Here is an 18553-nt window from a genome sequence, read left to right as displayed (position 1 = left end):
CAAATTAATAATTCTAGTTATATTAACAAACTGAACTAAAATATCCATGTTGAATTGTCTTTAATTCAGTATGTTGCCATTTCAGGGAAAGAACAAAATAAAACGTGCGTAATACAGATACATATTTTGAGTATTTTGTAGAACTTAAATCATTGTAATTGGGAGAAAGGCAACTGCATCAATCAGCAATGGCTTCAACTCTTCCATCCGATCGCTTCAAACCTTTGAAACACACTTTCCTTCAATGCACCACTGGAGTAAAATTATATAAGTATATATAAATTTATATCTATATATATATATATATATATATATAGAGAGAGAGAGAGAGAGAGAGAGAGAGGGAGAGAGACAGAGAGACAGACAGAGAGACAGAGATAGCTAGTTCGGTTGATCTGTATGAAGATTCTTGCATTAATATATGCTTACATACATACATACATACATACATGCATACATACATACATACATAAATACATACATACATACATACATACATACATACACACACACACACACACACATACATACATACCTACCTACCTACCTACATACATACATACATACCTACAAATATATATCTATATATATATATATATATATATATATATATATATATATATATATATATATATATATATATATATATATATATATATATATATACACACACACACGCAGGCACGCACGCACGCATGCATGCAGGCATACATACATACATACATACATACATACATACATACACATAAAAATATAGCTATTCGGATATATAGATATACAGACGAACATATATAGTCATACAGACATATATATATATATATATATATATATATATATATAGATAGATAGATAGATAGATAGATAGATAGATAGATATATAGATAGATAGATAGATGGATGGATGGATGGATGGATGGATGGACGGACGGACGGACGGATGGATAAATACATAGATAGATAGATAGTGAGATATATTGATCGATCTATATATAGATAGATAGGTATATGCATACATACATACATATATATTTATATATATATATATATATATATATATATATATATATATATATATATATATATATATATATATATATATATATATATATATATATATATAAAGATATTGACTTTAAATCAAACAAGTTACATGATATGTTATGATATTATTCTCAATTTGTTTGAAATTTCATATGAACATCAACCCTTAGGCATAATGCGGATTCATGTTAGTAACGCTTTTGTACGTGCATGTGTTATAGAGGCCAACATTAATGTGTTGGCATTGGTAGTCTGTGGTAACAAACACAGCTTTTCGACCCATATCAAAGAATGGTTGAGTAAATGAATTTTCATGCAAGAAAGTTTATATATCTGCTAGTGTAAAGTAACAATACGTAAGTGTGCCTTACTTTCAATTATATTGACTTTTTTAATTTAATTAATCTTCCTTTGCAATATAACGCAATATTGCCCATAATTATTCATTGTTTGGAATACACTGTTTAATATTTTTGCTACTGAGCAGTTTGTAAAATAGCAAACTAATTGTATTTCTGCATTTCGTAAGAGAGATATACAGATATACAGATAAAGAGTGATTCAGGGAGAGACAGAGCATTATATTACATTATTTTGTCCACATTCAGTTCCTCTGGCTGCACCTTGATATACATCCAGGCATATGCCCGTTGGGGGATCTGTACACCTCATCTTATCACAAACATCTTCTGGATCAGTCTTAAAAAATCATAAACTGATGCAGAGCTCGATCTCTAATACGTCAAATGAATAGACATATACTGCTAGAAAATATAATGCATTTCATTTAGAGCAAACGTTGAAATTACGTCTGACAGTATATGATTGGCAGGTTCTGGCAACTCGAGGGGACGCATTTTCATTCTGTTCTAAATATCTGAATATGCTATGAAAAATAAAATACTTTATTTCTTAGCTTGAAAATGTATACACTCAGTTCCCTCTAAATATCATTTTGAAATCTAAGAGAATGTTTGATATCATTTACTGACGTTTCTTTGGACGTTGATGTTTTTAAACCAGTAATGGACGGGAGTTAAACACATCTTCCTTGAATGGAAGTAGTTCAGTAAAATCATTTCCAGAGAAACAATCTGTAAAGAGGACCATATAAACGGACGAAACACTGTGCTGGTGTTTGATATATACTGCACGAATTAAAGCTCTATGCAACTGCTTACATAAATACTCGTGAGGAGCAATACATATGCCGAAGTTATAAAGGTGTCACCACATATTCAGCATTGACAAGATTAACGTTTTACACAAGGTAAAGTGTTGAGCAATTATACATGTATCAGCATAAAGGAACTTTGGCAAGTTTTCTAATCAACATAATTATTTACGTATGTTAAAATATAAACTTTATATACGTTTGCATCATTCCAAAACAATTAAAAAAAAACAAAAAAAAAAACAATTACGAACACACTCATACAATAAAATCATTGAGTTCCTTACCATTGGATCTCAACTTTAAGTTGTATTTCAGGTTTAATGTTTGTAAATATAGTATTGTGGTGGCCTACCGGGAAATACATATCTACCTACCCAAAATACCCACCAATCCAGCAACCTACATACCCTACCCTGGCAGAGAATTAAACTAAATATTACCAATTGCAATACTAAATTATGCGTCCTGCCATGATCAGATTAACCCACCGATCACGTTTTTGTTTGTTTTCGTTCTTTCAAGAATCAATTTACTTCATATCAACGTGAGTATATTTTTAACGGGTTGGTCCCCTCCAAGCTAAATAATACTGGATTCACTTCACAGTCAATGTGTGTCCTTGGCTTGACAGCAACTGGTACATCCATTTAGTCCATTAATCATAGACAAATGCAGTTATAGGGACCGCATTAACTTCCTTGTTATTCTTGCATTCAGTGCCAAGCAAAACGGAATGTGTCTATCCTCAAAACAAGGGGGAAAGTCCATATACTGGAATTGCAAATGAAATATTACCAAAGTTTACACTAGGAAAGGTAATCCTAGACAGTATCGATATGACCTAAAAAATTAATGGCAACCACAATGTCGAACCAGCCAGTAAGAAAACCCTGAGCTTGCCTAGAAGCTGCTTCCTGCTTTTGCTCAAGAGTATTGCATTTCCTGGCAAGTTCGTCAACACCCTATCGAAAGATATACGTGCTAACACTAACAGCTTCGTTAGAATGTCCACAATATGTACATGTCCAAAGCAAGGTGCAACGTTGATGTGTCATCATTCAGAATGAATTCATGATATGAGTAAAATGACTATGAAATGAGCAGCACACTAATGGAAGCTGAGTTGAATCATAGATCACACAACTTTCATCAACCTTGACTATACCAACAATATTGCTCTACTTTAGTATTAGCTACATATATTACATATCTACTACCACCATCACCTGTATTTAGGCTAACATCCACGCTACCAGTTTATAAGCTATCATGTGAACATAAGAACCCCAGTCGCATAAGGGTTCAAAATGCTGGACTCATTTCTGAATGTCGTTTTCTCATTTCTCAACATTGGCAGCGGTGAATTAAACTAGAGAGTTGCAGCATGAAAACATGAATTGAAACGTTAGGCGTTCCAATGTCAGCCTTGCTAAATATTATACCAGTCTTGCTCAGCGGTATAATTGCTTGGATGCAAATAGCGGCCAGGTCTAATAATAGCACGTTAATTAATAATGATAACTCTGCGAAATCCCTCGTATCACAGATATCCAGAATATCCTGACATATGAGATCATTCGCGTAATGAAACAACCATCGGTTACAAATATCATAAAACGAAGACGCTAACAAGTCTTCGGACACATGCTTGGAGCATCTCGATATATCAATTACAACCGGGTAATAAAAGCGGTGAGTCGAAGACCACCACGTGTTTTTTCGAAAGTATCCTGGCTCTGAAGGAAGCGGCAGGACTTAACATGAGTTACAATTTTGACTATACAACAGAAAGCAGGCGCCCTGGATCTCACCTACTGACGAAGAAAATGTTACTTTATATATAGCATCAAAATGCAGTACGCTCATTCACAATTACATATCCACAGATCTTTATCATTTTGATTACATTTGTAATTTTGCAAAGCGGTGAAGGCAAGCTATCACATTATTGACGGGCAACCGTGCACAATAAGCAACACACATGGTAAAATACTTAAAGCAAAAGCTGTAGTAAGTATTGATGGGTGAGTGGCTGAGGCGTTCATAGCCTAAATTGTTTCACAGAATAAATTCAGGTTCAAAATATATGATGAAATAAGTTTCGAATTTGGAATCGGTGTCCATTTTTATATATTCATGTGATATATTTCGACTTCCTTATTTTATCCAGTAGGAATTTTATTTTTTGGTTTTGTAACTCCACGTTAGTAGTAAGTAAATCACTAAATGTATACTGCTGGAAAAGATAATTTAAGTAGTTGGGCATATGTCCAGTTTCATTGTCACTTAATAAGATATGTGACGATTGATCTTGTGAATACAATTTGTATACATGCATGTTCGTTCAATCTTCTATATAAGAACGAGTTACGTTCTTTAAAGCTTACAACTATGCTGCTGTTTAGAAACGAATATATGTGATTCAGTAAGGGTGGTTTGCAATCAACACGTTTCACGAATATATGTGATTCAGTAAGGGTGGTTTGCAATCAACACGTTTCACGAATATATGTGATTCAGTAAGGGTGGTTTGCAATCAACACGTTTCACGAATATATATACGGATGCACTCATTCCTGGATTAACCCATTAATTATTCCTCACTGTTTTGAAATTATCCAGGAAAGTAGATTTTAAAACCATTGCCCTGTATTAATTTAGCAGGCCAAAATTATAATGTTCGCCTCCTAAGATGGACGTACAAATATATAGTATTCATATGTATGTTATATTAGGTCAATATCCAGCTAGTTACATGTGATTTTCCTGATAGTACAAATTGATGCTAACAGTCATTATAACTATATTATTATAACTATTATAAATAACTGTCATATTGTTTTGCATTTATTGTTATCAAGGAATGCATATCCACTCATCTACTCGTAAGTAAAGATCGAGCATACCTATCTTAATTCAGCCGTAATTTAGACAGAGCCCATCAGCAATTTGGTATAGTTTTATTACACCTTGAGAAAATGTGGAACTGACGAACTAATAACATACTCATTCCATACTCTAAGGAATAGAAATGACGTGCTAGAATAACATTACATCGATTTCACGAAATGTCCGATTCGCGAAATATTTAGTGTAACAAACTCTCATCAACACTCACACTGCGCCACTATCATCTGTTCTGGTTTTGGGCTTCAAGCTTTATAAGAAGATAATAAATATTTTCAAGTTAATAGTTAGTTGCTCACTGCCTGTCATGGCATTATTTGGACCAGTTTCCCAAACAAATCATGCCGCTTCTAAAACACTCAGTTGCTACATAAATCCTTAACTGGAATCAACTTCTTGATATTGTCCTAATTATTTAAAGATATCATTCATATGGCTTTTCAAAAACACTTTTTTTTTTGTTTTGACATCACTGTCTTGTGACATCAGAGTATGCAAGAGTTATTCTTACATAATATATAACTGGCGTTTCGATGTTAGAATGTATGCTGCCCTTGTAACAATTAATATGAACTTTGAGCCTAATACGCACATAAGATATTAAAAACAAATGAGTAATTATGCAAATGAAGACCATCCAGCTTTGTGTGGACTGCGTTCCATGTCATATTATGCTGATAATTATCGTAAATAATTGACTTTCCTATATGACCTGGATAAAGAAGCTAATCCACGTAAGAACATTCTACCCTACACACACACATATACACACATATAATAATACCTCACAAAATTTAGAATGGCGCCCCATAATAAAACGACACTGCTCGGTAAGATTGTAAACCATTCCTGGCTTATGCTGCACATAATCAAAATATTCCTGAATGTCATATAGTCTTCCAGGCATGGTCACGCATTTTCTGAAATGAGAATATATATCTATAATAGATAATAGCATATGACCAATTAGACTATGTATACAAAGTTGAATTAACTTGAGGCCGACAATTTCTAAAGAGACTATATAGGGGCAGTTCGCTTTTATAAATATATATAAACAACATAATTGGCTGTTATATGGAATATATTAATACTGTCCCACATGATTACCATACATACATACATACATATATACATACATACATACATACATACATACATACATACATACATACATACATAAATGATGATGCATGTTAGCTGCCCTTGTGTGACGATTTACACATTGTTTTGGTTTTGATTTTTTATGTTTCGATTTCATCGGAAAAGATCATTTCAATCATTTCAAGAGTCAATCATTTCAACAATGTCAAACCATAACAAATGCTTGTTGGAATATTTAGCTATGAATAATAACAGAGTTTTGATAGTCAAAGCCGAATTTGCACTCTCTTCAGTTATATGACAATGGCGGTAAGACATGGAAAATGTGTTCGTGGTCTCATTGGTAAAGTCATCATAAAAGAGAATTTTGCAGTAATTTTATTCTAAAATATCATTGACTACATCGATCATTAATGAAACAATATCAGCAGCAGCAGCACCAACAACAACAACAACTGCGATAGGACGTGGTTGTGGTAGAGGTTGACGATGGGTGATGGTGTCACGTATCTGCCATATTGCCAAGCCCAAATAACACTTTCTATTCTACCAAGTTTTATATTGAGATAAAATACAGCTTCATGTACGTTAATGCTAAACTAAACAATGTCATCGAACTATTTATCTGGTATTACCCTAATAATACTATAAAAACGGAAAAGAGAACAAGAATTAAATTGATTACATTGTCGGCATATTTTCATGAATGAAAATCACACTATTTCTAATACATCCAGTGAGTCAATTTTTTTTTACAATTGTTGTTAGTTTAATATATCCACTGGGATGGGGCATTCTCTTTGTCTTATATTGTGATGCACTATTCAGTTTTCTCGATTCTCAAATAGCATTATGTTACCTTTATCATTTTTGTCATAGCATAAAATACCAGTGTCATTTCATTTGACAAATATAGCATTTATCCTTTTTTCAATCTCTGAGAAAAGTATCTTATCTTATATCAACACCATGAAGAAGCAAATGTGAATATGACAGGTCCAAAAATAATCCCAATGAGTTCCAATCCTTTTCAATATCCTGGTGTAACGCAATGTCATTCAATGTCCTTCAATAAATTCTTATATTCTTAGGTAGCGTATTTAAATCAAAAGAAGCAAGAAGCAAATTCAATACATAGTTTAAAAAGGCAAATTAGACTGATATTGTTTATCATAATAAAGATGAGAAAAATGTTTATGGAAGGACTGAAATGTTCAGAATAAACCTATATCGTACTCTATATAGTATTATATGGAATTATGAAGATGTGCATCGTTTTGCTCCTTAATGGAATAAAACAAATTGGTTTTGTTCATAGAACAGACGTGGCTGATTCTAACCAAATTTATCTTATTATTACCGAAAATAGCATAGGACCTAATGAAGAAGACGTTATTCTTCCCGTGACACGAACACGAAATCAAAGAAAGGCACGAATTAAAATCTTCAATCAAATTATACACAAACAAAAGTTTAATAAGCATAGCTGTTCATTATATTGTGATGGAAAAAGATATGAGACAGTCAATGATCGATAATCAAAGGGAAAAACAAATTATTTTGAAACGGAATATAAGTGGTTTCTCAGGAAAGTCCAATATGTGTTCGCTTGTGCAAATAAATTTAAATAGTGTAGGTAGTAGGACCAAAAAACAAAACGCGAAATTGAAGAATAGAAAGAAAAATGTGAGCGTCGTAGTCCACAAAAGCAAGTCCGTATCTCCGAAGAGGAGATCTCAATGAAGACTCGTTTTTGAGAGGAAATTAACGCTGCGAAGCCAGGACAAGCACGTATTCAATGAAACACCGAGCAACAGACACTACAACAATATGTAAGAAATCGAAACATGCACCAGTTCACACTACATCAACAAGAAGCCAAAGTGGTCATCTATGGCAATTATCACATCTCCAACAGTTACTTAATCAATATAAATGACATGTTTGTAATTGTTGTCATTGGTGTACTATCCAAATCGTCTTTAGTGGTTCATTTATGATAGAATACACACTCGCACGTCATAGGAGCTTGCAAATCATATTGCCATATTGTAATTTAAGCCGCGTGATAAAAGAACGTTACTAAGGCACCAACTGTCTTAACCAAGCTTTAAGAAACAGGCAATATACAACAAGTACAACTGTATTGCCTTCACTGAAATTATGGAACCACGTGTCAGTGCCTTGTACGTCGTTAAGTATCTCTTAAAGAATGTATGTAGCATAAGTTTACGAAGCAGCATAATATGCACCGACATATAACAAAATAACAGTGACCTATAACCACATCTGGTAAGGGCTTACACTTAATTGTACATAGCAGTATCGGATGTAGTCCCGATGAAGTGACTCTATCAAAAGATTAGATCTTGCTTGATTGATCGTTTGTAATCGTTAAATATATCGAGTAAGAAACGAAACACAAGTTAAACATGGGACTAGTGATTTCCATGGGAAACTAACAGCACTTCTGAAGGAGTATTTAACGTACTAGACGATATAATTGTTTCTTTGAACAGGACAGGTGCATGTATGTTTCTATAAATGGGAAGATACGAAAGAAAACGTCTCAACATGTACTTTTATTTGTCTGTTTTACATATTTTGAGAAAAAATGATAACGAATTAAGCTACATAGAATATTTTCGTTGAACATAATAGTGAAAGGTATAGCAAAACTTTATCCAGGATATACATTTGAAAATATATCACCCCATTTTCAATTTTGGATTTCATTAGCCATAAGAAGAAGTGGATATTCACGAATATGACAATCATCTACAATTGGAATCTTCTAGTTATATAACGAAATACACGAATAATCTACGTTTCTGTGGCCAACGTATTCGAAAAGCAGAAGTACTTATATATGGCAAAGCTTTTGTGACAGATGTGAAGAACAAATATTTGAAATGCATTTTGGATTTATGCGTGTGCCTTCTATAATATATTACAAGAGAAACATACAAAGAAGGATAAGAAAGGATTTCATACGACATCATGGCGAATACTGTATACTATTAAAGAAGGCATCAAATTTCCAATCTCCCTAGAAACTCATGAGACTAAATAGTTTACTCGAAAATTCTTAACAACATTTATATGCCATTATCTTCTTTCTTGTAGCAAATGGAGATATTAGTATTGGGGTAAACATGAAACAAATGAAATCATCTGCACTATCTGATGATTCAAAATTATAATGTATTATGAAGATAATAAACCAAAATAAAATATATTTCCAATCAGATAAGTACATTTTGCTTGATATACCATTGCGCCCCCCGTATTTGACTTTATTTGAAAGAATTGAAGTATATTTATTTTCAGGCTATTATCCCGCATGTATCAATTAATTAATGTCACTTTTACTGGCTAATGTAATTATGTTCGTGCAGTGGCTTATATATTTCAATGTCGTAGAGAAAGTACGTAAATTAGGTTCATTCTAAACGACTACAAGGTGTGCCACTTACCCGAATAAAAAAATGCCTGAAACAAATGGAAGTTTATATTATTATGATTCTATATCCATTATTCATACTTGTGCTTTAAAACTTCTTTTAAAGCTCTCACAGAACAGTCTGAGGAAACCCAGGGGTTTCTGGAGGAACTGACTATGTTCAAGTCTGCAACTTTTGCACTCATAATAAAGTGATCACTTGCTTTACAAGCCTTCGCAGTATTTTCGCCATCGTGAAATGCTCCAAGACTGGAAAGAACAAGCAAATATCGCATTAAAAAATAATATATAAAACATCATATATATGCGTGTGTGTGTGTGTGTGTGTGATGTTACTAACCTATACAGTTTTAGCAACAACTGACAATTTCATCCATCTTTCAAGACGTATGTGTCTCACAACACTAACATGTGCTTTCATCTTCAAGAAGATCGAAACAATTGGTGTCTCCTCATGTATCAGACTGTATTGCATTAAACCATTACTTGAGCACATTATGATAGGTTGTATGACATAATAATCGAAACTATTATAAACCTTAAGCTGATTTGATAGCTGATCTGCCTCCAAAATGTTATTGTGTAAACAAATGCATCTATATTCCTGCTTATGGTGGCTCTTTCATTATGTCCTGTGCATATTATCATAAATATTATACGGTATAAACGCACTATTACTCGAATGCATCCCAACCATTTGTTACGAACAATAAAAAAATCATACTTATTTCACAGCTATCAGGCAGTTAACATTATATCTCATTACAGAGAAGTAAAAAGAAAATGCTTATATATATTAGCTACAAAAGCAGTGTTTAGGATATTTTCCGGAAGGTCAGTTGATAGTCCATCTTTATGGTTCTTATATTGATGAAACTTTCACCAGACGATTAAGTTAATGTATAGGAAAACTGACACCTGGTAGGAGACTACTACTATGGGACTGTCGGTCACTTACATTTCTTCGTGTGCATATAGAGAATCCAGCATCGGCCATCAACTGTACTATACGATTAAATTGAAACGTGGGAGACATATGTCTCCAACTGTTTGATTTACCTGTGTCCAAGTTCGTGTGCTGCTGTAAACACAGTCCAAAACAATCCACGTGCCTCTACAAGCGACATTCTTTTACCTTCGTGACATACACCGCCAGTACTCGTAAAACCTGAACAAAAGGAAAGAGATGCCATATCATAATTGCATTCTAGTATGGTAACCTGCATAGGATCCTTTAATTCATCAGATTTTTTAGATATTGTATTTTTCTACTAAATATACCAATTTGTACCTGGCACTAAAATTAATGTCTTTTTGCAGAAATCGAGATATTCAAACCGTTACAAATGTTGAATATGATCACTTTTAAAGAGCATTTCGATCTAAACATGTTCATATTTCAAAGTCATAACCCATAAATGTAGAAGAGAAGTGTCCTTTTTACCATATCGTATATTAACAGCTACAATAATAAATGGCATGTTGCATAGTTCATGAACCATTTCTACCACATTAGGTGAATACATATAGATAGATAGATAGATAGATAGATAGATAGATATATAGATAGATAGATAGATAGATAGATAGATAGATAATAGACAGATAGATAGATATACACAGAAAGAGAAAGAGAGAGAGACGTACCGACAACACCTGTATTATCAGTGGTATCAAAATACATTTTGTATCTGAAACAAAAACAGCCGACGCATATATTATATCATACCGCCTGTAACCTCAAATTACATTTAATATTCTGAAATTGGATGATTTATGTTGATATCTGTTAAGTCTGTTGTGGGAATGGCGGTGATTTCTATTTAAAACATATAAATCGTCTAACAGGTGGAAAAAATTAAGAGTATCTTAGAACAAGAGAAAAAAACAATTATTATATGGCACAACCCATGGACCACAACAGCAATATTATCAAAATGTTGTTAGTAAAGAGTAGTTAACTCTCCAGCACGTCAATAACGATTTGCACTCTACGATCTGGAAGTTAAACCGTATGTAATTCAGATCATTTCAGCATAAAATTGTAGTCAATATGGAAGAGTAATTATATTGTATAACAGTTTAATGTGGCCTTCAAAATTTTTATCCTTAGCATGTTAAGCATAAAAAGTTCATACCATTAACATATTATGTTTACATACTTACATGCCCTTATCAGAGTAACATAATTACATGGAAAACAGCATCATTGTTATATATTCAGAGAAAAAATATATGCTGGAATTATGTGAGCTACAAGTGTTATACATGTCATGACAACAAAATGTGGTTGCTGATCATTGATCCACATGCAGTAAACTCGTGATTTGTTTTATTTTGGGTATTTTCCGCTGTCTTTATTATATTTTCATCGTATAGAGTTATTACCGATGTATGTACACTTACTTCGTAAAGAGCATTCCGTGGTCGAAAACAGGTACGTGCTTTTTTCCTTCAGTCTTGTCCCAGTTTTTGGCATCCATCAGAAGGTCTACAGCCTCAATAAGCTTAGTTTCCCCAACTATATCCACCTTAGATGCCTTGTATGGAAAAGTGTTGCGCTAGAATGTAAACATGATACAAAAAGAAAATATTTAGTAATTGAGGAAATTAGGTTCCGCCCTTTACCTGAAACTAAAAATGTTAACAACGATATATAATTATTTTCTATATCGTTTCCTAATTTAGGATTATGATGAGGAGGATGATAGTCAAGCAGATCAAGGAAACATATTCTTCCCATGGAGATATTCTCATTAGACGAATTGCTCTCCTGAAGCATATTATATACTAATAAAAGAAAACAATCGAAGCTATATTTATTAGTGTCATAATGAAAGCAACAAAAACTTTGAGCGTGAAAGATAAGACAATTAGTGCCAAGAGGAACACACAAGTAAAATATTAGAAACAGCGATGAATGGCATCCGGTGCAGATTTTCTACAGGAAAACTGCAGAAACTAATGGATAGTCGCATTAATATTGTAGGAGATGTTAAAGCGCCACTGATGGGGCAGTTTGTTTCATTTTTAGATTCGTTCTCACAAATTGCTCGATTAATGAGTCATTATTGGTCAAAAATGGCATGGAAAGATAACTTTGAATATGCATTTATATGTGCATATACACAAGATTATACATTCACCTCACTGTCTCCTTGGGAGCTGCGGCAAACAAAGACTACCATGACAGACACAAGACGGAAAAGGGCTTGATCGAATCCAATACTCGGACTATGGAGGCCCGCATAAATAATTTTAGGCGGGCAAATATTTAGTAGTCAACTGACACGGTTAACAGAAAGATCAAAACATATTTTCCGATGTGAAATCCTGAGAGTGTGTGAAAATGTGTGCAGTCGCGTTGGCTCAGAGCAGACAGGGTCACTTATAGCGTTTAGCTTAAGTAGCAAATACTCTAAACGGCCAAAGTTAGCAAATTCTGAAAAATAACTTGTTTCATTCTTAGATAAAATTACAAATCAAAAAGAACCTACATCATTTGAAAAGATCCTAATTAATTTTAAATGTTCTGTCAAAATACCAAAACGCAGGGATTTACGAATGAATTCAAGTGGCGATGTGCTAATAATTTTCATTGATAGATAATGACATTGTATGATATCGATGTAATTCCACAACAGTGATGTAGTCCAAACATAAATTAACATTTTATTATGACAATGGCTAGTTGTATCACACTTCATCACAGACTGGATATGAACACAACTAAACGTAAAGCAGAATTAATATTTTTTGTTTTAGAACACTTTGTACGATGTAAAAATATAATCAACAGACAAGTACATGGGCCAAACATTCACATACATAATCATGCACATAACATAAACAACTTCGACATGAGTTGAAGAATCAATAATCAAACCGTTTATCGTGCACAAACAAGGAAATTGGCACATAACCTTCAAGAAGATTATATGATCATCAAATATAGCACAAACTATCATAATAACTAGAATGATATATGCCTAAACGATGATAATAAAAAAATTTACACTCAAAGAGGTATAATGATTGTTCAAAAAACCAAACCAAAGTACACCTATATAAAACTAATTTACACGCAAACGTGAATCTACCAGTAAAATGTTCAGTTGATGTACCGAGAAGCTGTGGTGTAGTATTTCAACATCAAACCCTATCACAATAACTTCTGTTTTTTTTTCTTTTTTAATTATGTTGATGGAAGTTTCGAGGATGTACTGACTGAATATAACATTCGGAATAGGAACATAGTTTATAAGAACTTCAAGGTCTTGCAATGCCAAAACTAAAGCCAAGAACTCCATGACCATTGTGAATTAATGTATGTAGTGCTTATTTATCTTCCTTGAGAAATAGCGTAACCGAATGACTACGACTGTGATAATTTACTGAAATAATACCTCACAAACCCTTGCATCATTTGCATGAACGAACATTTTAATTTGATGATTGAAATTTGGAGCTGAAATAGCTTTTGCTCTTTAACTATGGTCCACAATTTATCTGACCAATACAATGTGATCTTCTTACTTAAAACGTCGGTCAAGGACTCAACAATTGCGGAACATGTTTTCAACATTCGGATGATATCCGGGCATACCCAAATATTGCAGTCGTTTTCTTCTATTGATACGCACGTGAAGTGCAGATATAGCATGAACCTTTGACTTGACCTGACCTTATCCGACATTATGTCCTAAAATGGGACAGAAGTGGGGCGGCAAGTCTCATTTTAACCGAAGTAAATTATCAGTTTTTCTTCTCTCACGAGAACAAAGAATTTCCGCGATCCTTACAAGTATGTAATTTATGCTGTTGTTGATGAAATTATCACAACCATTTGTACCAAATAATATCTTGCTTATAAAATGCTCGAATGTAGATAGATAACTGTTCATACTAAATAGCATTATTTTCTATTGATATAGTCCATCTGGTTTTCCATAGGCCAATTTTATTTTGCTCCATCCGTAAGTGCAGTCTGTCAGAATCCTCTAGAAATGTCAAACTTATGTATCTTGCTTTACCTATTCATTCAATATTAGCATCAATATCGGAAATGGATCTGGGTTGGATTCCTGTAGTCAATGCACATACGGAAATAGTTATCTGCTTTCGACACAAGAATAAATGCCGAATTCCACTTACTTTTGCTCGGTTCAATAAAGTTATGCTTGAACAAATATTCAACCTCCTGCTTGCGAAAAGTTTGCTTGAGCACAATCGTCTTGTACGGCTGCTATTTTAATGAAGTGAAATCTACAATTTCAACGTCATGTTATATTATTTGATTGTTCGAATATGAACAACCTAAAAGAAGTGGTCATATTCATATATTAGCAATTTGAACGAAATACTTTCTGGTGGTTGTAGATGTGAAAACGTTTTACATATAGTATTTACTGTCTAACTTGGGTAGACTCGCAGACCCAAAATCCCCACAAAACGTCTGTACGTCATCATTCAAGTAAACATCATGTGGGAAAAGAATGAATTCATATATTTTTTTTTTAAATCATGTACAGAGATAAATCGATTAATATACACCTCTAGCACATGTACATAACTGTTGGCGGAGTTTGTTTTATTTTTGCCTTCCCGGATTGTTGATAATTCAAATCACTATTTTAAATGTATACAGATTATACTAATTGAGCTAAATGTTAGTTTGAAGTATTGAAACAAAGACAGAAAATGTCCGTCGTAAGAGCGACGTACTCATTAGATTTCATTGTTCTTCAAGGAAACTTTTGATGTCATTGGGGAAGTAGCACCTTAATTCTTCGGTTCATATGTCGTCGAAGTATTTAAAAAGTATGTGTTAATATGTTTAGATGCACAGCACCTGTCAACTAGTCGCTCATTGTCCCGAGCAAACTGACATGGATTTGACTGATACATTCTTTGACCAATCCAAAATTAGCACTTGCTTAATTATATACATCACACGCATTTTCGATGAGTACACACTGGAATAGCATGGTATATTGGTGACTTAACCATTTTAAATTCTCTGATTTATTTGCAGCATTTCAAAATAAGGATCAGCGTCTATTTCCTTAAAGAGGGTGGAACAAATTTAATATTTATGTGACATTAAAACGTGAACATTCTCGGGTAGAGTGCCTCATTCATTCTCACCACTTCTAATTCTCTTAATTAAAATGCATTTCCAAAAACTATTTATTACTTTTGTACTTTCAACTTCATTTGCATCTCTGTTTGTTATTTTTGTGCTTGAAATCTCTCTTTCTTCCTTCGGGTTGCACTTGAATGTTCAGCTCTGCCATTTTTCTATTTTGTCTTAATTGAACCTTTGCATCTCTCTTTATTATTCCTACATTTGTATTTTCATATCCATATCGATTTATTCTTTCCAAATTGATCTCGCTCCTCGTCTTTTTAAACTTAAGCAGCAGGTTTTCTTAACATCATTTAATTCTTGCATTCATATTTAACTTTCTTGACTTGCAACTAAGAATAAAATGAAGATTTACTAGTCAAACGCAAGTACGTTTATCAAAAGTATTATTTTCTATCACAAGTAAAACACAAATATTGTTTATTCGGTGTTTTAACAAAGATACGTTAACTCCGGTAGATCATATTGTCTGGAACGTTGGAGCACTGATTGCCTATTTCGAGCCATCATAAGTCTGAACTGTGTCGTAGCAGATCATATCTCTAATCTAGCGATATTATTCCGTTACACTTACGTTCTTGTCGCTTTATCTCCTTAGACTAACGAAACATGCTGGCGCTCTATATGGCTGAACTTATGAATATATGGTATATTTAGTTAAACATGCATTATCAAACCCGCATGGTTAATAAAAACAAAACTATTTTAACACTTTACTACTTAGGCTTTCCCATATAATCATCAACGTCATTGTGAATTATTTTGATGAGCTTAAGATATTCTCTATACAATCCTGGTATTGATGCAGAAATAGGTTATTTGCAAGACCGCAATTACATTACGCAGTTTGCATGTATACATAGTTCGAACAGAGGATCGTATTTGATACAACAGGTTGAGTGATTGACGTTACAGACCCTGGAACTATTTTAAGCCGTTTTAATCATTACCCATTATACTCATTTTGATTTTGAATTAGAATAATACTTATATTGTGATATAGGTGGTTCACTAAACAAAATCTTCACAGACGAAACATATGTTCATTTACAACCGCTAAGGTATTGCAGGAATACGTAGTTAACAAAATGTCTTACCTTAAAAACAATAAAGTCATTGAGTATAACATTGACTGATAGACTAGTATCTTCTATTCCGCTATATAGTAGGTTTACCTGTGAAATAATTCAAACAAAAGTGTCAGCTTTGTAAAAATATATAATCAACCTTTGGCAATTTTACAGGTGTATGCAATACACGAATATATACTGTGCCTTATAAAGGCTTTTCACTCAGTTTTTTTTTTCGTAAATCATACAGTGCCTGTAATTTGTATGGAGATTGGAGGAAAATGGAAGAAGTTAATAGATGTACCTCTTTTGAAGATTGACATTCTAAAAAAATGTCTTTGTAAATAGACCTACTCCAACTGATGATACCTTGTAAATAAAACTGATGCGCCTCCGTGAAAATCTAATCCAAGTGACCACGTGATTTACAATATGTATTTATATATTAATCGAACAAAAATGCGTTCTTTTGATGAAAGTATGAATTACTTACCCCGTTCATAATGTGTGAGAAGAATTGTCTTATATTTTCCATCACTTTACGACGTTTTGTCAGGGGATTTAATATCTTTACCATCGATGAATAGCTGTAAGTTGGAATTATATATATATATATATATATATATATATATATATATATATATATATATATATATATATATATATATATATATATATGTGTGTGTGTGTGTGTGTGTGTGTGTGTGTATGTGCTTGTATTTGTGTCTGTGTGTGATTGTGTGTGTGCTAGTGATTATGCAGTAGAAGGTTTGTGCATGACGAAAATAAAGTAATGCAAGAGGAGGATTTATTAAACAATTTTCGCTCTCAGCAACAGTACCAAAATATATTTGAATCAGACGTCGATGATGTTTGTTTCCATCTTTACTACTGCGTTGTGTAGGTGACTTTTCCCTACCAATTTCTTTATAAAAATATACATATTTAATTATCACAATAGTCTGTCATGATATATATATTCTACTGCACTGCTGATTAGCAATTAAAGCAGCACTTTAAATTCACCGAAAATAAACGTGTGCATAAATGAACACACGAATATTGGAAAAACGATAATACATTGCAACATATTTAATTAACAACACTTAATCAATGCACGATTGCACTGTTTTATATCTTAACCTTCAGCGATCTTTGTTTGCCATAACTAGAATGGATATTCACAAATGTGCACAATATTAAATAGGTACAAGTCGGAGATGGTAAATGTACAGGTAATAACATAATAGAACTTAGCATATATACTAACAGATTACTCACAAGTCCCATAATCCTGAATCTATCAGTACGGCTACCTTAACATGGTATTCGTTCTTATTTTGCCTGCTAGATGTACCTGTGGATGGAACCAGTAAAGGTTTAGCATGTACATGATAACATAAGTTTTTTATCATGATTGTATTTTAATGTAGGTTTAAAGTTTTTTTTTTCCAGAATGCATCTCAAAATCAACTATAGTAATATATATATATATATATGTATGTATGTATGTATAGCACATGTAAAGATCATTAAATTATGTGTGATGATAAACGGAACATAAGTTATGGAACAATTTGTTGTAGATTTCTGTAGCCATTTTTATATATGATAGTATTGACCTATATATACATATATATATA

The 18553-nt window shown here is 33.1% G+C and overlaps 1 protein-coding gene across 1 annotated transcript; it reads right to left on the bottom strand.

The window, feature by feature from the left end:
* Positions 1 to 1620: 1620 nt before the first annotated feature.
* Positions 1621 to 18262, bottom strand: LOC149791996 (metalloprotease mig-17-like). Its single transcript, XM_089969514.1, has 9 exons — positions 18192 to 18262; positions 17404 to 17497; positions 16938 to 17015; positions 12099 to 12253; positions 11340 to 11383; positions 10752 to 10860; positions 9774 to 9941; positions 5910 to 6045; positions 1621 to 1740 (listed from the first exon to the last, which is right to left on the bottom strand). The coding sequence occupies exons 2-9, from the start codon at positions 17485 to 17487 to the stop codon at positions 1621 to 1623; spliced, it is 894 nt and encodes a 297-aa protein (XP_089825640.1). The 5' UTR covers positions 17488 to 17497; positions 18192 to 18262.
* Between the last annotated feature and the right edge of the window lie 291 nt (positions 18263 to 18553).

The sequence above is a fragment of the Sinohyriopsis cumingii genome, chromosome 9, assembly GCF_028554795.1.
Source record: "Sinohyriopsis cumingii isolate HCF-2022 chromosome 9, ASM2855479v2, whole genome shotgun sequence".
NCBI lineage: Eukaryota > Metazoa > Mollusca > Bivalvia > Unionida > Unionidae > Sinohyriopsis > Sinohyriopsis cumingii.
This window is presented reverse-complemented; position numbering and strand designations above follow the sequence as displayed.